This window comes from Diadema setosum, unplaced genomic scaffold (genome assembly GCF_964275005.1).
Source record: "Diadema setosum unplaced genomic scaffold, eeDiaSeto1 scaffold_79, whole genome shotgun sequence".
In the NCBI taxonomy this organism is placed as follows: Eukaryota; Metazoa; Echinodermata; class Echinoidea; order Diadematoida; family Diadematidae; genus Diadema; species Diadema setosum.
In genome coordinates, this window is record NW_027307705.1 from 33,189 (window position 1) to 55,670 (window position 22,482).

General features: G+C 39.5%; 1 protein-coding gene across 2 annotated transcripts; it reads right to left on the reverse strand.

Annotated features, from left to right (window-relative positions):
* Nucleotides 1-1,031: 1,031 nt before the first annotated feature.
* On the reverse strand, nt 1,032-22,135 carry LOC140245949 (uncharacterized). Of its 2 annotated transcripts, none has more exons than XM_072325409.1 (3): nt 21,986-22,135; nt 12,942-13,004; nt 1,032-7,599 (listed from the first exon to the last, which is right to left on the reverse strand). In XM_072325409.1, coding segments are annotated over exons 1-3 (2,427 nt in total). In that variant the 5' UTR covers nt 21,988-22,135; the 3' UTR covers nt 1,032-5,237. The 2 variants fall into 2 exon arrangements, with proteins under 2 accessions (XP_072181510.1, XP_072181511.1); XM_072325410.1 differs by lacking the exon at nt 21,986-22,135 and adding an exon at nt 21,732-21,785.
* Between the last annotated feature and the right edge of the window lie 347 nt (nt 22,136-22,482).

Below are 22,482 nucleotides of genomic sequence, written 5' to 3' on the forward strand. Positions count from 1 at the left end.
AGTCGACGGCGTGCTAACTTCACACCAACTTTGCATAATGCTGCTCAAACACACAATCCCGGCCAAACTGATCGATAAATCGCCAAATGCCGCAGCACAGTGAAAGCCTTCCTCACGCTTCCATTTTCTCAAATATAGCTTGCATTTTATGTTGTGATTGACTAACAAGCAGTGTTCCCTACTGGATTTGCGTATGAATTCTGAGTTTCTGTCACCGTTTTGTATGCAACAGTCATGCCTTTACAGCAATTTAGCTTATTAGTCATTTGAAAGAAAAACAATCATAAGACTTGTCATACAATTTACATCAAAGCAAAGCAAAGCATATTATCTTCAACTTTACTCACTATATGTCCAGTTAAACAGAAATCTATAGAATTAACATGGATTTGAAAAACAATGTTTTCTCAAAGCATGACAACATATTGGTGTCTCAGAATAATGTGGCACACAGAGGGTTTCCACCATGGCACACGAAGTGTTAAGAGAAATTTATTTTTCACTGTCATGCTTAATGCTGCAACGAACATCTGTTTATAGAAATAGCAAGAAAAATAATTTAGAAAATACTGTTCCAATGAATTTATGGCACATATCTGCTATTCACACACATCTGTGAAAAAATGATGCCTTACAGAGTTCAAACAGATTCACTGAGACAGTTTACTTTTGCTTTCAACTGATTAAAGATAAACTTTTACAACTTCCCACTTAAGTATCATAACAAAGATATGCTTTAAAACGGAAAAATCTCTTCCTTGTGAATTAAAGAATATCACACACCTACAAATGTATGACTTTGAAATGTTCCCTCTGATGTCCCATTAGGTGTGAAATTGCCCATATATTGATTGGACACTGTGTAAAGTTGATATGTACTACGTTGTACATAGGACAGTTCATGTCAATGAGTATTACTCTGTGAATACGTTCCTCTTTGCATGTGCACATACATCGCATGTCACAATGTTTTGTTACCAGACTTCTCAAGCTACTAATTCATCAGTTCAGAGATGGTCATACACTGTATATCAAGTGTTTATAGACAGTTTATTGCATGTAAACTAACTGCATGTCAAATGTCTTTTTAGGATATCCAAGCCATAGATGGACACTTTAAAGTGACTACCTCAACATAACAGGTAAAAAGAATACATATGTTGATATTGTGACAAATCCATTGGCCACTGTATTGTGTCTATAAAACAAAAATGTTAAGTTAGGATTCTGAACCATTCCTTCAAATTTGGTAGTTAAAGCAACTGACATCTACTGTACAGAGTACATATAACAATTATCATTAATGATATTCAACAGTGTATTGTTTGTTCTCAGTTATTATTTCAGTAGGGAGTAACATGGATGAGCTTAAGTCAACTTTCCCCATCTCTCGCCAGATGTAAAACAGTCAAGCAACTGATGTAGTCCTTCCGTGTGTGAGATAACTAGAAACATGTTGAGGGGCCATATAGCTGAAATGAATCAAGATACAGTTGTAAAAGGTTGACAGTCTACACATACAGTATATACATACAAGCTTCTTCATCTTCACTTAGCAATGATCACAAAATGTGCAATGAAAAGATTATCCAATAACTTCCCAGCTCATTCAAAATCATGAATTCATGTCAATCAGTTGCAACTTCCCAGCTTCTTGAAATACAGTACCTACATGTAGGTAGACTTGTACATCCCTTCACTAGCCAATAAGACAGTACATACACACATGGCTGGCAAAATGTGCCATATACGGTGGACTTCCATTTTAACGAAGACCTCGAGACTGGCAGTTTTCTTTGGTTTTGTATCAAAATTTCATTAAAACCGAACAAATAAAAAATAAAAATGCATAGAGCTGATAATGTTGCTGCCTGAATTTCTATTTTGTTATAAATGGAATTTCGCTTCAACTGTGATCGCTACAACAGGAGTGCACTGTATCGAAGTTTGACAGCACATGTATACAAGTACATAACAATGAAACTCTAAAGTCCGGAAGCTGGGCAATATACAATAATTATGTACAGTTACTAGTATTAGGTATGATGTATCAAGGAAAAAAGGCACAAACATATGCAGAAATAATGAAAATAGCAGGGGGCAGGGACATTCCATGCAGACGATTTTTATATTTCACATCATGTGGTACATAAATTGAAAGTGCCATGTATAGATTTGGCGGATTTTTTTTTTTTTTTTTCAATCCTTGAGCACATAAACCAGTACCATGAACAACCAAAGACATACGTAATGCATTACACTTCACAATGATGAGACAGAAGGTTCACATATCCTAGTAATGTAGTTGATGCAATTCCATGAATACTGCGTGCATAACAATGGTAACCTGTGTACAATTTATGCATGCTTTCTTTTTTTGTTCTGCTTCCTTAATATGCAGAAGCTATTTTATCATCCTTGTTCATTGTGATTTGTTGTGAATTTTAAAAATATTCCTATTCCTCATCCCAGTCACTCTCAATTCTGAAACTCTGTACCCTGTACATGTATAACCAATCTCTACAGATGTTCAAATGCTACAGTTGGAAAATCATCCAAAAGTCTCCAGACAGGATGCAACCTTGTTAGGGTCACAAATGGGTACATTGTACAACATAATTTGCTAAATTGTAAGTACCTTTCCATGAGCCCTTCTACACAATCATTCCTGATATTCTCTATGTACATACTATGTATATCCCTAAAATGACAATATCAGTCCTGTCAAGTTTTTTTTCTTTTTTCAGAAAAAGAGAAATTGTTGGATTTCACCAACTGGACCACATGCATCCAAATTTGTGAACTTCAAGGGAGGGCTTCCACCTAACATCCCACCCCTACCATCCCCACCCCTACCATCCCCATCTTGAGGCTCTATACCTTGTACAAAATTAAAGGAATAATACTCTTGCCTTGCATGAATATTTTGACATCAGTGTAATCATGTGTAGATCATAGAAATGTAAAAACTTTAACCCATATCGGGCCAACACACCTGTGTATGTGACAAACACCCAAGTGGCCCAGCACCGTTCGCGCACACACGCCGACAAACAGACAACTCTCCAAACAATCGCTCTTCATTTTTAGCAAGCAATGAAAAAAAAATAGACAAGTTATATATCATTTGAAAGAAGAAAAAAAAAATCTCTTCAATATGGTATATAACACGCTGCCATTTAATGCATAGTACAGTCATAGTACTCAGCGGAAGTGAATGACGTCATTTATATGTCATTTCATTCACTACGGGATATTCCGTATGTGGCCCCTGCGGTGTTCGGACGAACTACAGAATATCCCGTAGATGGCCCGATATGGGTTAAGGCACAGGAATTATGGTTCTGAAATCTACACACCATGTAACCCTTACCCTTGCTTATTAAGCCTTCTGTCATCAGTACTGTATCATAAGCCAAATGCACTCTTGCATTCCCATTAGATCATTCTTTCTCTAAAACAAAAACACTGTGTAATTTGTATGAACTAGCAGCATCTCTTATTAGACAACATGGGACCAGGAAAGACAACAAAATTTAGACAAGAGACCTAGTGGGTGTAGTGCTCACCCGAGTATCGAAAGTTCACTTTGCATTCTTGCAGGTTATCACCTGAGAGGAAAGTAGAAAACTTGGAGAGCTATGGGGAACCAGGGGGCATGGTGTCTATTTGTATACTCTATCACACTGGCAATAATACCTGCCAAGTTTGACTGAAAATTGAGCACGCGCTAAAAGATAATGAATAAACAAAAAGGTGGAATCTGGCCCCAACTTTGGTTCAGGATCTTTGCATCTGCCAGGGTTACGGTTAGGAAATTTCAAAGTTCTGTAATTTGGGCAGTCTGGCCCCCTGAGGACCTTAAAGTGTTGCATGGTCTGCATTTTGTCAACATGCACTAGTGTTGCAACATCCTACTGATATAGTATCTGCCAAAGTGGGGTAAAATTTGATTGTGTTTTCAAGAAGACTGTAAAAATTTTCCCCAAATTAATCCACAACTCCCCCCCCCCCCCCCCATTTTGCCCTGAGAAGGGCACCCCTAGATCTGCTGTGGTAAAAAACAAACTTGAAATGACATTCATAATTGTACTTACTCATACAGCACAGACTTAGCTTCATCAATTCTGGTTATAAAGAAGTAGATTTTAAAAAATCTCTCAATACCAGGGTGAGGGGGCATGATGCCCACTTGTGTAAATATGTATTCTGTCACTCAAGAAATAGTACGTACACAGATAGCTACAGTGTATGTAAAAATTTCAGCATGCATTTCCTACAAAAAAGAAAAAAAATGAGCCATAATTTCAGAGCTGCCCCCCCCCCCCATGCTTTCTGTCAAGTGGGATGAAAGTGGTATTGAGAAGCTGAAATGTAAAAAGTTTAAATGCATGATGCACAAGACGACATACAATAGACAAGGAAATTCATATGCTGGATGATAAAAGACTGCTATAGCTCACTTGAGCCTTTGGTTCAGGAATGTCAACAAGTGAGCATAATTATGTGTGTGTTATTTGTGTATACATATCTATGTGTGTTTTATTTGGGGGTGGGGGTCAATATTCACCTTTATTTCAGGATCTTGATATAACTTTCTGTGGTGCATCTATAAAACATGCAATTAGATTTAATGATTTGAAACTTACATCTCATGGGCCTTGCACATGGTAACAATGGATTTTTCTTGACATACATTGTACAAAGATATCCACATAAATGACCAGTTTTCTGTCCCTCTAGCGAGAGATGATATATACAATCTCTATTTTAGCTTAGAAGTGTGGGGGAATTTCATTGGGACCACACTTTTTCCCCATAGGTGCCCAATTGGGCTACCACTTTCACTGCCACACACAAATTCCACTGTACATGACTTACTCTTACTGTAATGTCAGCTTTTTGCAATATGACTTTGTCATGCTCCTGATGAATCAGGAGATCTCCGGTTTGAATTTTTTGTGTCTATGGTACCTAAAAATCCTTGACTAGCTTTTGTTTTCATACGGAGGACAACACTCCAGCTAAATAAATCTGTTACTGACAGACTAGCTCATGGCTGCATGGGAAAATAAAGAGAATTTCTCTCGGCTCATTTCACCTCTGATTCTCAAAGTGATATCATGGTGTAAAATCAATACGTCAAATACATTACACAAAGAATGCTCAACACTGGGAGTCAGAACCTCTAATTCAAGCCCTTAGTCTGAACTACAGTGTAATGTCTGTTCAAATATCTATGCAATATCAATACCAAATTCCCTCAAGATGCTTTTGTGATCTGCTGTCAGCTGCTTTTGAATCTCTTCAAAAACTATGATATCCCTCAGTTCAGTGTATGGATATCTGCAGCGCAGGCAGTCAAGCTTGAAGTGATAGTACGTGGGAACTAGTCCATTTGTCTGTTTCATTTCACCAGTTCTTCTGTCAAACCATTCTTGAATATCAAGTTTTTTGAAGACAAGATTGTAAGGTGGAACATACATAGCTTCAGAAAATGGCTGATTACATCCATAGCACATCTCCATCGAGTCTTGTTTAAATGTCACACAGAATGGCTGTGCTTGTCTTGGCTGTGACCACGCATGACACATTCCCATTGTGACTGGAGCATTGGCAGCTCTTCTCTTCTTACTCTTCTCTTTACCACTTCCATAATATTGCTTGGTCACTGGTGACACACCACGGGCCGTACAAGATTGCCTCTTGGTATTAATCTTAGAAATGAGATCTGCCAGTTTGCCTCTTTGCTCAGCAGCTGCCAGTGTGTGTTCACAGAAGAAGCCATCATGCAACATGAATGATCTGCAATGCTTATCACAAACAAACAGATCTCTCTCTGTGATTTTGTAATGTTCTTGCCCATCAAAACAGATCATTTGCCTACTTGTTGATGGAAAATCTACGATGCTATTGAGGGTATCCACAATGCTACTGGCCTTTTTCCACACTACTTCTAATTCCTGTGCAGGGAAGCCTGTTATGCCACTCTCTCCTGCTTGAATGGACAGAAATGACTTGTCATTTCCCATGGACAAATTGGCACTTTCTAATACACCCCTCCGCTCTGCCAATGTCATTCTTGCCCACTCTACAGGAGTTTTCTGAAGATCTTCATGTGCTGGGGCTACTTTCTGCTCTCCCAGACCTATGACTGCCATCTTTAATTCTTTATATTTGGACTTCACAAAGGCTTCCAAGCTATCTACCACATGAACCCATGTTCTCAGTCCTCGTATCCACTTGGCTATCACATTGCTGATACTCCCACTCTCTCCTGCAGTGATTTGGCAAGTTGGGTCTCCCTGTCTCCCTTTCTTTTTCAGGGTCTTTGATTCTTGTAGGCCCATAAGCATTACAGCCTCTTCATCTGATGCATGGAACAATACTTCCTGGTTACCTAAGGCCTTTGAAATCTGATCACCAAAGTACTTGTAGGTCTCTCTATCTCTTTTGGAATGCAGAAGGATTGGCCCAGGCATGAGAACATCCTTCTTTGTGCATTTACTAACAAATGATTGATGACGATAGGAAACAATGGTAACAAAAATCTGATCACACTCAAAGGTAGTGTCAAAGGTCACCATTCTGCCATCTGAGCAATTTCTTTTTACATCAGCAATCTGCTGGTCTGTGTATAGAACACATCTTGGATAGGGGCTTCTGCCACTGTCATTTGTCACCTCCACACTCCGTACAAAGTTCCCTGATTTGCTCATTTCCACAAGCCTCTTCAAATCTGGCCTTGCCTTATGCCGTCTGTGACGATAAATTTGGTGCCTGTTCCTGGGTACTGATGAAAAGGACTGTATTTCCTCGCTCCCTCCTTCCTCCTCAAACAGTTCATTCATCTTCTCTCGTGCTGGCTGTCCAATAGACTGTCTCAGCTTGTCTATCATTTCTCTCTTTGACCGAATAAAGGGTTCAACAGAGTGCTTGCTGTTTCCATGAGGTGTGAATCTCAGAGGAGTCTTCTTTGCCCGCCACTCATAACGGATGATAACGTTAGGACAAATCCTAGCACCATCTTTGTGCACTTCATAAATTGTCCTATAAAACCCAACTGTATCTCGATGTGGGTAATACTTCCTGACTAATGTGTACCTCTGACCCTCAACATGATTGCACTCTTTCACTCCACTGATTCGATGTTCATCATCCATGACAAGTTCACACTTTGAGTAGCTTGGTCTTTTATATTTACCTGTTTCATCACAGGTTAAGTCTGCAACATAACGAAGCTTGGATGTATCAATCAAAAACCCCAAGTCATCATCACATGCAACAGGCACACTATCATTCACATGAAATTTAGGAAAAAGCATAGCTTTCAAAACACTCTTACTGTTCTTATAAAATGTGCCTCCTGCTTTGAAGGCATGCCACCTTCCGCGATAGAGTACTTGTTCATACATCAAAGTCTCATGATGTGATTCGAAAGCTTCCCCATAACTTTCTTCATCTGAAGATTCTACATCTGATGGCTCAATTTTGATTCTTTTTGCTTCATCATCAGAGCTGCTGGATTCCATATCTGATGGCTCAACTTTGATTCTTTTTGCTGCATTCATCTCTGGTGACTTTTCCACAGGTCCACACCTGATATATCAAAACAGAGGAAAGGAAAGAGCATGACTTCAGACTCCTTTAACATTTCTGTTCTGGACTTGCACTAAAAAACTCTAATGATTATTAAAGACATTGTTACAGAAATCTTAAAGGTATTAGCCCACATTTGTAAACCTGCAGCAATTGGTCTCATAGCTAGCATGGAGTTTGGGTATGATTGCAGTAACACCTGTGCAAAATTTCGTTCCAATTAGTCCATTACTTTCATTAAAATAAATGAAAATGCACCGTATACATGCGTATAAAAACGCTCGCTAGCTCCGGTCCACGCGCGTACTATGTACATGCATGCGATACATGTGTAAGTTAATGTAAGTACACTGTAGCTAGCCCGCGCTCGCAATTCGATTTTGGGTCGGGTTGACCCGGTTTGAAAATTGATTTTAAAACGATGATTTTCTCTCTTTTATTGCATGGTATAGACAAAGAGCAACAGGTGAGGTATGTTACTGTTATAACTTGTACTTGAAGTCATATTGGACCTGTTTTATGCAGTTTTGATTTTCGTGGGTTTGCAAATGTGGGCTAGTACCTTTAACAACATTCTGTTTTGTTGTCAATGAGGCTACATGTTTATATGCTCAATTGGCGAAGGCAAAATCAGCATTTGTAAACACTTATCCAAAACCAGGTTCACAGGGGTACCGTTTATACTCAATTTTTTTGAAGCTCAAAAAAGAGCCAATTTTGTGAACATGCACTCCACTCGTGTTTGCTAGTAGTTAGTTTTGTACATTATTTACATTTTCTGGTTGTTATCTGTCACTGGACTAGCTAAATGTTTAAAGGACAAGTCCACCTTCATATACATGTGGATTGAGTGAATGCAGCAATATTAGTAGAACACATCACTGAGAGTTTGAGGAAAATTGGACAATCCGTTGAAAAGTTATGAATTTTTGAAGTGTCTGCTCAGTCACTGCTGGATGAGAAGACTACTACAGCTGATGATGTCACATGCATACAACAGTATAATAAGGAAAATATAAAGAGAATTTCACAAAATGCTACTTTTTGAAAAAAGTGCACATTTCTTCGACTTGTCACTGACGTACGTTATTAAAGGGTAATATCATTCCCCCTGCCTTCTGAAAGAGGGAAGTCAAGCATACTCTTATTATGCAAGAAAAGTGAAAATATGTTGATTTTTCTTTATATTTCCTTTATATCATTGTACGCACGTGACATCATCAGCTGCAGTAGTCTTCTCATCCAGCAGTGACTGAGCAGACACTTCAAAAATTCATAACTTTTCAACGGATTGTCTGATTTTCCTCAAACTCTCACTGAAGTGTTCTATTAATACTACTGAATTCACTCAATCCACATGTCTATGAAGGTGAACTTGTCCTTTAACATATATTTTAATAATATTTTGATTACAGCTGTATTTGCACCTGTAAATTTAAAACAATGGTGGGATTTAGCTCAACCAGTGTGTTGGTATGTGTTTTTGTTGGGAGTAACAAATGAATACGAAGCACCTTTGGACATTTGTAGAAAATTTGCGAACCCCTATCAGGCCTCGAAATAGGATTTTGGAGGGGCAAGGCCATTTAGAAAAGGGCACTTTTTCCAAGAGGCCAGGGCACTTAGGACAGTCAGAGGGGCACCAAGGCCACATTGGAAAGGGCATGTTGGGTGTTTATACGTGATGTGAATGCCCCATAGAGCTGTATGCTATCGACCGTGCTGCTACACTCCAGCAGCGCACGCACACATAAGATCTCTCCGCAGCAGACGACGTTAGGCAGTAGGCCATACGCAATAAGATGTAGGTTCTGTAATACAGTACGTTCTCAACGCGTACGCTGCGCTCGCTTTGGAGCACTTCCGGCGCCATTTTGCTTTGAGCATGCGGGCATGAATGCAGAGCGAGAGAGATGGCAATGCTTGCAGCCGTCCGACAGGCCTGGCATTTTTTAGCATGGCTTGCGACCACTTGCCCGCCGCTGCCTAGCTAGTAACTCTATGGCCGCTGCGCTGCGGAGGCAGTCGGGACGGTAAAAGCCTGTCGGGCGTACATTTATGTAGACTTCTACACGTCGTCTCGTATCTCGGAAAGATACTTCGAGTTTGAATCAGATATATTGGAACGCGAGTGAACTGAAGGTATGATATTTGAGATCAGGAAAGTTGTTCAAGCTTATTAAAGTGTAGACTTTGAGAAAGGGCATATTATATGTCATAAATAATAACTTTCATTCTAAAAGGGCACCATGGCCACAAGAAAAAGGGCACATTTTTTGGGGGGCCGTAACTTTGATCAAGGAAAGAAAGGCATTGCGGCCAACGAGAGGGGCACCGACGGCCATGGCCGTCGGTGGCTGCCGGTTAATTCGAGGCCTGCCCTATTGTGGCAAGCTATTCATGCATACCTCTACATACAGTACCAATGCAGTGAGGGTGCTTAAAGGGAAGGTAAACCCAAAGAGCAATGTGGATTGAGTGAAAGCAGCAACATTAGTAGAACACATCAGTGAAAGTTTGAGAAAAATCGGACAATCGATGCAAAAGTTATGAATTCTTAAAGTTTTGGTGTTGGAACAGCTGGATGAGGAGACTACTAGAGGATATGACGTATGAGTGGACAACAATACAGAGAAAATATAAAGGATATTCAACAAAAAATCACTTTTCTAGAATTATGAAAGAGCAGTGGACCAACCGCTTTCAGAAAGCAGGGGGAATAATTGCTACCCTTAACATATGTCAATATCAAGTTGATGGAATTTGTAATTTTCATGAAAAATGGATTTTTGTAGTATTTTCTTTATATTTTCTTGATATTGTAGTCCACTCATACGTCATAACCTCTAGTAGTCTCCTCATCCAGCGGTTCCAACACCAAAACTTTAAAAATTCATAACTTTTGCATCGATTGTCCGATTTTCTTCAAACTTTCACTGATGTGTTCTACTAATGTTGCTGCTTTCACTCAATCCACATTGTTCTTGGGGTTTATCTTCCCTTTAAGCTAGAAAGCACTTGTGCAAATTGCACATTGAACAATATTTGAAATGGCCTCCTGGCTTGGCATGAGTATCTTCATGTGAAATAGAAAGGCACTGGGATGATGTCTGAATATCAAATGTCTCTATTTATGATTTGCATTTATGAGTGTTTAGAGCAAATATCCCATCATCAACACATCTTTTTGCATATTTTGTATCAGCAATTTGAAAAGGTGTTTTGAAAAAGTCTTTGAAATTGATTTGGAATGAAACCGTGTCTTGAACTTAACAGATTTTCAAAGTCTGATAATGACCAACCAACAAAAAAAAATGTTAAGCAATTTTACAAAAACGGACCCTAGTTGAGTTATCACATGGCATTAAATAATTTAACAAGGCAAACAGGAAGTGTCACAGACACAAAATATGTGTTTTCCTCAGACTCACACAATGTAGATACTGTGAGAACATCATATACTCCTTCTAATGCAAAGCCTAATAGAGGGGAAACTCAAACGAAATGGTCTGGACTGAGTCATTTTCGTTATAGCCGATCTTGCAATATCAGTAGGCATGAAAAAAAGCATAACATTAAGAGATTAATTTGCACATGTGGGACTACCAATCTCCTTCCAGTCAATGATGATAGCCTGGTACTGTGTGCGAGAGAATTACTCACCTTTTGGGTAAGATGTTTTTCTCCAATTAAATCAAATATCAAGAATGTGTTTTTAATGGATGGTAGAAGTTGTAAACTATGTATAGCTTGCAATCGTGTCACGATCGTCTGTGGATTGGAATGTGGTTATAGCACGTGTGTGTTGCGTGTGGAGAGCTCGAACATGCTGTATGTGTATGTGACAAATGCTGTATTCATGTAACATTATGCCTGTAGATGTGTGTGAAGATGGGGAATTCCCTAGTTAGAAACCAATCACAGCATTATATTGCCTCACACCTGCTATACGTCATGTGATGTCATTTATGCATTTAGAGCAATACAAAATTCCTCTTAGCACACTCTCTGCATGTATCAGTGTACACTGTAGTCTGTACAAGACACAGTTTTCCTCGCATCGAGCTTTACAATCTTGGAACATGATTGTACAGGCGAAGTAAAGCTTTACCTGAAGAGATTTTGCTTTACCTCGCTATAACAGGTGTGATTGGATGTTTTTCTTTGTTTGGAAATCACAAAATTTATCTCGTTAGAGCAGTTATTTCGTAATAGGGCCATTCTCCCAAAAAGTGTGCAAAACTGTGATTTTCGTGTCGCCAGCATGTACATACAGTTTAAATTGATATTTTTGTGCCTCAGAAATCAATTTTTTTAGTTAAATTCATCAGAGAGGTTAGACCTATAAAATACATATCAATAAAGCTATTGGGACATCCGGGATAATATTACAAATATTACAAAAATTACAAAGTATAATACGTGTTCATATAAAGTTTCATACATAATCAATGCGATTATTGATATAATTCAAGTGCAGGTAAAAAAAAAAAATTATATTACGGTAACATGTTTTAAGCAGAAATACGTATATGTTCTTGATTTTTATGTAGCATTCACTTTATAACTTACGATCATTTTTTTACTACAGATTAGATCAAGGCTGACTCCAAAATGTTTTCATAATGAGTAGTTTTACATAAGCATTGCCATTTTAAAGCAAGAAATAAGTAGACAATCAACAGTTTTCTAAGATGCTACCCCTGGTAACGTATCTGATATTTGGTTTAACATGCAACAAAGGACTCTACGTTTACGAATGTTTCTAGAAAAAAAATTGGCTCTCAAAAATCACCCATTGATTGTTTTGCATTCATAAGGGATTGAAGTTTCTAAATTGATAAAAAATAAATGAAATCTCTGATGTTGAATTTTTATATGTACAATGGTAACTGCACACTTTTTCGGAGAATGGCCCAATAGCTGATCTCGCTATAAGAGTAGCGCTTTACATAGACTTGTGTGGAAGGATATTTGGGACCGGAAAAGTCTCCTCGTAGTAACCGATATCTCATAATAGCAGTTTTCATTATATTGAGTTTCCCCTGTACAAAGTAACTTTGGTAAATTTCTTATTACCTACATAAACATACTATGTATTTCACATCTGCCTTAGTTTTGTGTGGGTTATTCTTTTCTTTTGTTTTTCTTTTTGGTAACTGAATATTCTGAAAAAAAAAGAAAAAAATTGGTTATCCACTCGCTATTCCAATATGTTTTGTCTGGCAAAGGAATAGCTAAATTTCAGTTTTCTTAAATGAAAGTTTTTTTTTTGTTCTTTTGGGGTTTTTTTACATGATGAAAGAGAAAACTGCATAATATTCCGATTAATATAGACTTACTCATCCTCATATTCACAGAACACAGTCCACCCTCCATCTTCATCTGATGAAGTTAGATCACTCCTAAAAGAGTGGAGAAAGTAAGAAAAAAGGGTTAATGACACTCAAAGGATTTACATCCCTGGTCTTTGAAAAGACATCACACAAAGGAAAAGTCACAGTGGGTTATCAAAGAAGGAGGAAACAACAAAGTACATTAAAATCACTACAAAAATTGATAGGTAAATCTTCTCATTTCTAGAACTCATTCAACATGTTTTTAGCATCTGCAGGAAAATTCTGAAATATTTCGCCAAAGGTCACAAAGCTGATCAGAAAGGACCCCTAGCAACCACTGCACAAACAATTTTGTCTTCTTACTCTTCATCTGCACAGATCTTTCATCAAAATAATCATCATGATAGCTAGAACTATCACTCAATGTGATTAATACCCCCAACTACAACTGAAGGAGCCAGCAATTGCTTCCTTTGTATGCTTTTCATTGAAATAAAAAATGGCAATGCACTGTTTGACATTGAATAAATATATTTTGCTCACTGTTAGTCACATGTGACATATCTCAAGTTAAGAGCTCAAAACTGAGTAAGACAAATAAACTGGCAATTTATATGACTTCCATTAAAAATGTTCCCATGGCAACATAATGTTGGACATCAACAAAAAATTAAGTTTGCACAACTATATCTATGTAGCCATCACATGTGCCAAATTTCAAGCCAAATCTCAAAAGTTGAGGGAGTTAGCTGAATTCCCATAATTGTATGATTTTCATTTGAAATATGCTGTTACCATGGCAACAGTTTTCAACAATGAAAAAGAAAAGTTCTGCACATTTAGGGAATATAGTGTTAACATGTGCCAAATTTGAAGCCAAATTCTCAAAAACTGAGTGAGTTAGCTGAATTAAAATTGTTTGTATGATTTTTATTCAAAATATACTATTACCATGGTAACACACTGTTCAATAAAATTTTATGAAAGATGAAGTTTGCACATCTTTGTATTACTGCTGTCACATGTGCCAAATTTCAATCCAAATGCTCAAGACTGAGGGAGTTAACTGAATCCACAGTATTTTTGTATGATTTTCATTCAAATTATGCTGTTACCTTGGCAACGCATTGTTCAACATTGACGGAAGAATAAGTTTGCACATGCATGTACTACACCGGTCATATTATGTGTCAAATTTCAATTCAAAAGCTTAAAGGAAACTAAAACCCAACGAGAAATGTGGACTGAGTGAAAGCAGCAACAGTAGTAGAACAAATTTAGTGAAAGTTATGAGGAAAATCGGACAATCGATGCAAAAGTTGACCATAAAATGAATGATGTTTGAAGAAACTGCTACAAACAATGAGTTGAGAAACACTCGATGCAATATCTGCAGTAACCATGCCATGGCTGACAAGCGAATGTACCTATGTGATGTGGACACCAAATTTTGGTGTCCGAATCACATACAAGTGTAGGTACATATTTCCGGATAAAAAGAGCTTTGTGTGTGTTTTCTTGAGCTGAAACATTATTCTTTGACTGTTTTACTGAAAAGCATTAGGAATGGACTAGAAATTAAGTATTACTGTTTTACAATTTGTTTATAGTGCTTGATAACGGAACATAAACAGGATTTAATGATGTAAAAATCCAGGACACGGTGTCCGCATCACATAGGTACTCAAACTCTGAGAAAAAATATTTTCGTGCACAGAATTCTTTATCAAAATCTATCCATCCTACCATATAACATTGTTAAAAGGCAATAGTTTTGAATCTAATAGTGAAATTTGGCAACCAGCAAGCAATAATATATGACCAGAACACCTACGTGATGTGGACACCAAACACTCAAACTTGCCCTTGTCCCAAAGAAAGCGTTCTTCAAATGTGCCGTAACTGTAGTAAAAAATTAAAAAAAATTATCCAACTCCACAATACTTGAGGGGTATAAGTTAGTCAGTATTGAAGACTTCAATGTAAAAAAGTGACTTTTGACATTTCCTTGTACCTATGTGATGCAGACACCAAAGCCCAAAATGGCTGTTACTTCTTGCAACTATGAAACCATTAAGCTTCCAATCACTTCCATCCTTGGCACATACTGTAAAAGTGGATATTTTCGCGTGACTAATTTTTCGCGCTTGGCCGGGCCGGAAGAGTTTCACGTGTTTTTGATTCCGCGGAATCAAGACATCACGCACAGGCACATATGGCAAGCAAAAATATTCGCGTGCTTTTATTTTCGTGCTAGTTTCTGGTTGCGCGAAATGCGCAAAAATTTGAACACCGCGAAAATTTCCACTTTTACAGTATGTTTATGGCCCAGGGATGATGTCATTGATAGGTTTTGCAACTTTGAACAATGCAACATTTCTGATGGGATAGCCAGCATACCTATGTGATGCTACATTCAAAGGATCACTGTGAAACATCACGTAGGTACAGCAATCTTCATGTGTAATTTTCTAATATTAACTTTCAGATGGCCAAATAAAATTTTTATTGTGAGCGCGGCAACTCATAAGTGTATTTGCAATGATCTAATATGGTCTATCACAAGGCACTTCTGTGTATCAGTGTTTTGAACCCAACATACATTTGTGTTACACTTGGTACCCCAAAAATAGGGTAGGACACCAAACATTAAATGAACACAAGAACAACAACAAAAATGTAAGATTCAATTTCTGTACCACACATTATAACATCTTTGTACAATACCTGTACACAAAACATTGAGCATTGGGTAGTGTGTATTTACAGAAGTTGCATTTGTATGTGCAGGTGATGAGATTTTGCCTATGTGCCCCAACCCTATGGAAAGACCCATAACTTTGTTTAGAAATGTGATACATGTACAATGTAATAGCGATAAGACTCAATGAGAAAGAAATAAACACGAAATACTTTCTAGGAAGGATAAGGGTGAAAAGTCAATGTTAAGGGTCACCAGGGGTGAATCTAGGAATTCCATGAAGTGCCACTGGCCACTGTACTTCATAGAAATTAACACACAAAAAAAAAAAAAATCCTTCCTTGCCGTACAGTATCAGGTAGAAGTGCCCTGCAGCCAGTGGTGATGAGAGTTGATTGTTTGTTCATGTACTTAGTGGTGAAAGGAGGTCGAAAGTCCAGGTCAAAGGCACACTGTGCTTGTGGCCCTGAAGGAAGTCCAGTGGAAATCCAGAAAGAGTGGGTATAATTAAAACTCTAGAGGTCAAAGTCAAAGGCCACGTATACCAAAGTATAGTGAAAATTAACATTTTCTGGCCTCAAAGTCGACATTATGGTATGACCTAAATGACGCATGTCCATGTAGTGTATCTCGTGATTTGGTGATATGGAAATTATTCCTTCATGTAAAGAGGGCTAAAGGTCAATCCCTGTTAAGTACGGTATGTATGGATCATATACAGTAATTACTCGAGATGCCTGGGCATTCCGGTTGATGAAACTTCACGGCAGTCAAATTGCTCTACCGGTGTACAAAATGTATACAAGCTTTAGGAGGTACTTCAAAAATTCTCTCTCACATAGAATACTTCATATGCCAGTTCTACACTACAGAATCCCTAGTCTATCAGGAGCAGACAGCGCAGGAGGGTGTACAAAACATGTTCACAGCATGCAGTGAGCGCTGAAGATATGAATGTAGCTATCTCATAGCAATCAGAGCAAGTTCTCCTATGGCATCTTTAAAAAGATAATACTCTTTTCCACCATTCGGGTGCTGTTCGTTATTCCGAAGGTTCGTTAAGCCAAAACACACAAATTCCCTATACCTAGAGGTTTGTTAATCTGAACATTTGTGGCGTTATTCCGAAGGTTCATTATTCCGAAGGTTCGTTAATCCAAAAATGAAATAGGGATTGCTATTCTGAAGGCTCCTTTATCTGAAAATGAAATAGGGTTCATTATTCCGAAGGTTCATTAATCCGAAAAATGAAATAGGGTTCAATATTCTGCAGGTTTGTTGATCCGAAATGAAATAGGGTCCGTAACGAACCTTAGGAATAATGAGCTTTGGTTCATTTTTGGATTAACGAACCTTCGGAATAACGAACCTTAGTTCATTTTTGGATTAATGAACCTTCGAAATAACAAACCTTATCACATTTTCGGTTTAACGAACCTTCGGAATAATGAACTTTCGGACCAAAGAACCTTCCGAATAACGAACTGTAACCCCACTATTCTTTCAGCTTGTACAGAGTCACAGTAGCGATTGAGGATTGGGGTTGTAGATTGTGTTGTGTGTGTGTGTGTGTGTGCGCGCACACGTGGGTACACAAATGTATGTGTGAGGACGTGTGTGTGATTGAAAGAAGATTGTGAAAAATGTGGTTATAAGACAAGTTTGAAAGAATATAAAGCCTACAAAGGCTACGGTCACAACTCAGAGCGACGACCGACTGATTTGTAGCCTGCTCGGTCGCCGCTGAAATTTTGACACCGCTCAGCAGTTTTTGGAGATGCTGAGCAGGCTGTAAAATCCTAGCGATGACCAAGCAGCGCCCTGTCAATTTCCCGTCGGTCACCGATCGATTTCAGTAAAATTTTGGCGAAATGTGGGGATCTGCAACGAGCAGAGTCCGAGCAGTCACCGAGCGATGCCCCATTGGCAACTGGACGATCTCCCACCGGCCACCGGCCACCGGCCGATTTTTACGAAATTGCTCAGCGACCGACGGGTGATCGATAGGTCATCTACCAGTGACCTGTAGGCGTACCAGCGGCCACCCTCCGGTCTCTGCCGGAAATTTCTCACGAGCTACCTGTGTTTATTAATGTTCCTATGTGATTTGTGATGTGTTGATTAATTTATTAATTAATTAAGAGAAAACTTGAGGCAAAACATCTAATAGTTAAATTATCAACTAACAAAACTCCGCCATGTGATACCACAGATAACTAGAAATTAGGAAATAAAACAAAAGGGAGGAACACCCAAGATGGAACAAAGATTAGAATAGATTAGAATTTTCCAAAATATCTTTTTTGCTTCTATATTTTACAGTATTTTCTATTCCTATTTGAGTTCATATTTTAATTTTCCCCATCTCTTGTTATTCATTTCTTCTTCGATCAATAGGATTTTAATGAATGATAAGGTAACCAAACCATATTTTACTACGTCAACATATCGACACTAACTTTTAGCTTTCATCTCTTTTGCCCCGACGTGGTTGCCTCTGACTTCAATGTCCCTCATGTTGGTTGCCGAGATGTTGAGATGCTTATATGTTGGTGGGGTTTCCTTGCCTCTTATCCCTCCCCCTGCTTCTTCCACATTGCGCTAGATTATCATCTCCATCTAGGCCCTGATTTCCTTCAGTGCCTCTGTCATTTTTATCTTAACATTTTTAGTCCCCAAATCGCTCGACGGCGACCGCTCGATCTATTCTCTTGGTTTTCTTCTGTGCTCTTGTCATTTTTGTCTCTATTATTTTTGTTCCCTAAATCACTCGGCAGCGACCGCTCGATTAGGTCAGTACCTGGGCGGTTCCTGCTCGGACACCGAGCGTATTTTGGGCAGCAAGTGAAAACTGGTCGGTCGCCGCTGAAATTTTAACTCCGCGTTAAAACTTCAGTGGCGACCGACCGATGCCCTAAAAATCAGCGGCACCAGGGGGGCGTTTCATCAACGAGTTCGTCGGAGGTTTTCACCGACAAATTTGCTATCAGCCAATCAGATGCAAGGATTTCAGTAGCTTTTAACAATTGTCAGTGTAAATCACTGACAAAAAGTTTCATGAAACGGTCCCCTGGTCGGTCACTGGTCGGTCACCGGTCGTTCTCCGACCGGTTTTAGCTAAAAACTCGCCGACCGGTCGCCGAGCAGGCTGATTTTGGGGGTTGTGACCATAGCCTAAGGCTAGGTAAAAGGGGAAAAGGAAATGAAGGAAAATAGTTAAATAAAAACAAGAGACCCGCGGGTCTAGCGCTCACTTGAGAATCGCAAGTTCACCTTTCAAGCAGTCACTAATCTAAATTATTCACAGTTCTACTAAAATTTGACCAGGCATTCTCAAGTAGAAGATGAAAATGTACAATAAGGGCCCAAATTTTTTAAGATTCCTTAATTTGGGGGGGATTGGGGGCCCCCTAGGGCCCACTGGGTGGGGCATGGTGCCCACTTTGATAAATTGAGATCATGACCCCCTAGGGATGCTACCTGCCAAGTTTGACGAAAATCCATCATGAGGTTTTCAGGAATAAGATGAAAATGTACAATTCAGGCGCCCATTTGGACCTTCCCAACCCCCCCCCCCCCCTGCCCCCAAGAGGGGCACCCCTGGATCTGCTATGAACAAACTTGAAACTACAGTCATTAATGTACATAGTTGTACTCACTCATAGTATTATCGTAGCTCTATCACTTCTGATTCTAGAGAAGATTTTTAAAGATTCCTTCATTTTGGGGGGTTTGGGCGCCCCTGTGGGCCCCCTGGGTGGGGCATGGTGCCCATTTTAACACAATGAGATCCTAACCCCCTAGGGATGCACCTGCCAAGTTTGGTGAAAATGGGTCATGGGGTTCTCAAGAACAAGATGAAAATGTACAATTTAGGCCCTATTAGGACCCCTCCCCACCCCCCTCCCCTGGGTCGCAAAGGGGGCACCCCTGATTCTGCCATGAACAAACTTGAAACTACAGTCATCAATGTACTAACTCATAGTATTAACTTAGCTCTATCACTTCTGGTTCTAGAGAAGAAGATTTTTACAGATTCCTTAATTTTGGGGGGTTTGGGCCCCCCTGGGGGCCCCCTGGGTGGGGCATGGTGCCCATTTTAACAAATTGAGTTCCTAACCCCCTAGGGATGCTACCTGCCAAGTTTGATGAAAATTGGTCTTGGGGTTTTCAAAAAGAAGATGAAAATGTAAAAAGTTTACGCACGACGCACGACGCACGCCGGACGAAGCTAAAAATGGAAAAAATGAAACAAAGGATTTACAAAACAGAGAGTACATTAAAAGATGGAAGGAAAGAAAGAAGAGAAACTTGCATTATAAAGGAAAGGGAGAGATGGATATGATTGAAAAGAAAGGAACGTAAAGAGAAAAATATAGATTACATTGTAGAATGTCTATAACATACAACAGAAAAGCACTTGGTAGAATAAAAGAATGAGAGCTGAATCAAAACTGGATGAAAGCAAAGATGAATAGGAAGGATAAAAAGAATTATAATGCTGGTCAATTAAAAAAGAAAAAGATTCATTAGGACACAAAACTAACAAAAGAAAAATATATTGGAGAGGATAGAAAGGAAAGACCCTGGGCCTTGGTACAAGTTGTAGTTGGAGGGAAAAACAACCCATGAAGGAAACAAAGAATAAGGCAGTAAGTACAGTTCAATAGGAAAATGAGAAAGTCAGACAAGAGGAAAACCACAAAGAAATGATTGATAGGAAGGGAAGGAAAATTTAGGTATATAGATTCTACCTGAAAATGAAAGAAGGAAGAGAAAGATATAAGTAGCAGCATACACTCACGCATGCGCTCGACTGCTTTGATGCTACATTGTACAAATACCGGTTGCTAAGCGTTAGGGCCTACGAGACTTGGTCGAGGAAAAGATACAAATTTTAGCTTTTTAAGGACACCATAATAAAAACGCTGTGTAGCTAGCTCTGAGTCATCGAGATCAACATTTTCCAACGATTTTCCGACACACAAATAAAGTGTTAAAACTTAATTTCTAATCAACTTTGGAGACAGATGCAAGTATTTATTTTCAGAGACTCCAACCCCAAGCACCTTCTGATCTGGAGATTCTCCCGACTGAAACCCCTAGCAAACGGGAGACTCCAACTTGATGTGCGCAAAGAGCGCATCACGAGCGAAGTTCCTTGCGGCCGGTGTCCAGGCCCGCTTAAGGGCCCTGGAAGCTTTAGGGTTCTTGATGGTCTCTCATGCTATCTAAGACTTATTTTTTTAACATTCTTTTGTATGATGCCAATAAGTAAGAAATCATTTCAAGCGGGAGACACGTACAGAGCCAGGGTGGGAGAAACAAAAATCTCAAGCGGGAGAACGGGAGATTTTGCAAAAATGGACTTTCAGCGGGAGAGTTGGAGTCTCTGTATTTTTAGGTTTCACAATTATACTGTGGGAGCTTCGCGTTGGGGGTGCATGGTTACAGTTGTACTTGCTGGTCGCAGTTACTAACAACATGAGTTTGTGCATGTTTGAAGATCATTTGACAACACTTAACTTAGGTGCAAAAGTACACTAGCACCTAAAAAAATGTGATCTAACTTTTTTAGAAATATACCCAGAAGTTACACCACATCATGTAGCTTACCACCCCATGCCCCACACCAGTTCTTATGCCTAACCGTAACGTTTCATCCAGCAACAGCTGCAGCCACGCGTACGAAATTGTGGGTGTGTATCGAGACCCCTACTTAAATAGTACTACATGTAGTACGATAGTTTGCAGGCACAAACCCTTGTTTGTCGTATAGGAGTCTGCATGCGCCAAGACTAATACACGCACCACTACACTGCAGCCTCTCCCGAAGCTTCAACACAGGGCCTATGGGACAGTGCCAAAGTGGTGCATGTACTAGTCTTGGCGCAGACTCCTTTACGACCAACAAGGGTTTGTGCTTGCAAACCTACGATGGGGGGTTGTGTTTCCAGACACTTAAGTTCGCGCCTGAAAACTTACAATGTATCTATTTTACATAGAATATGCACCCTTTACCTCAAAGACTTGATATATACCGACTCCTCATATACTAGACAACATACTCTGAAAACGGCGTGAGAATTAACCTGCTAAATCGTTGGATTTCCCCTGCAAAGTGACTCTATGTACGCGTCCGGTCCCACAACGCTTGGTCAATACTCTATTTCATCTCCCTACTGTGTGCATACCATGCCATAGCCCGACCAGACTCGACCCCGTGGGAAGCGCGACGTGACACTGGTGTGCAGCGACAGGCAGGGTTGTGTGTTTACACATGCCATATTGCCGAAGCGGAGTGACCGAATCTACCTCGGCTCCTACAATTATCTACTCTACTTACATCTTTCACACAACAGACGACGCAACTCAGGCTACCCGGTCGATCGTGTAAATGTAGGCCTAGCAGTAATGTAATGACGGGGAAAGAAGCCTCATGTCGTTCGAGCTTGCTGCCTTCAAAGATCCTGTGCCAAGCTAGCTCTGCGTTCACTCTTTTTGTGTGCTACTCTGTATGTAATGCACTCCGCCTGCGCAAGGTTCATAAAATCCTACACATCGCTTTGCTTACGCGACGCGTGACGCGTGTGTTCGTACCATCTGCTACCAACATGGTTCGTACCATGAGCGTACCGATATCGAACAGGCCAGTCTGATGCAATAGAACCTCTTTGGTCTGATTACATTGTAGTACCAGTATACTAGTACTGCGCCACGTCGTTTCCATTTGTGGGTGCCAAATTTTTGGGGGTGCTGAATCCGAATCTGGATGATATGCAACTCTTGCATAAACTTATGAGATGTTCAAAACATGAATCCCCACCTCAAACCAGTACGTAG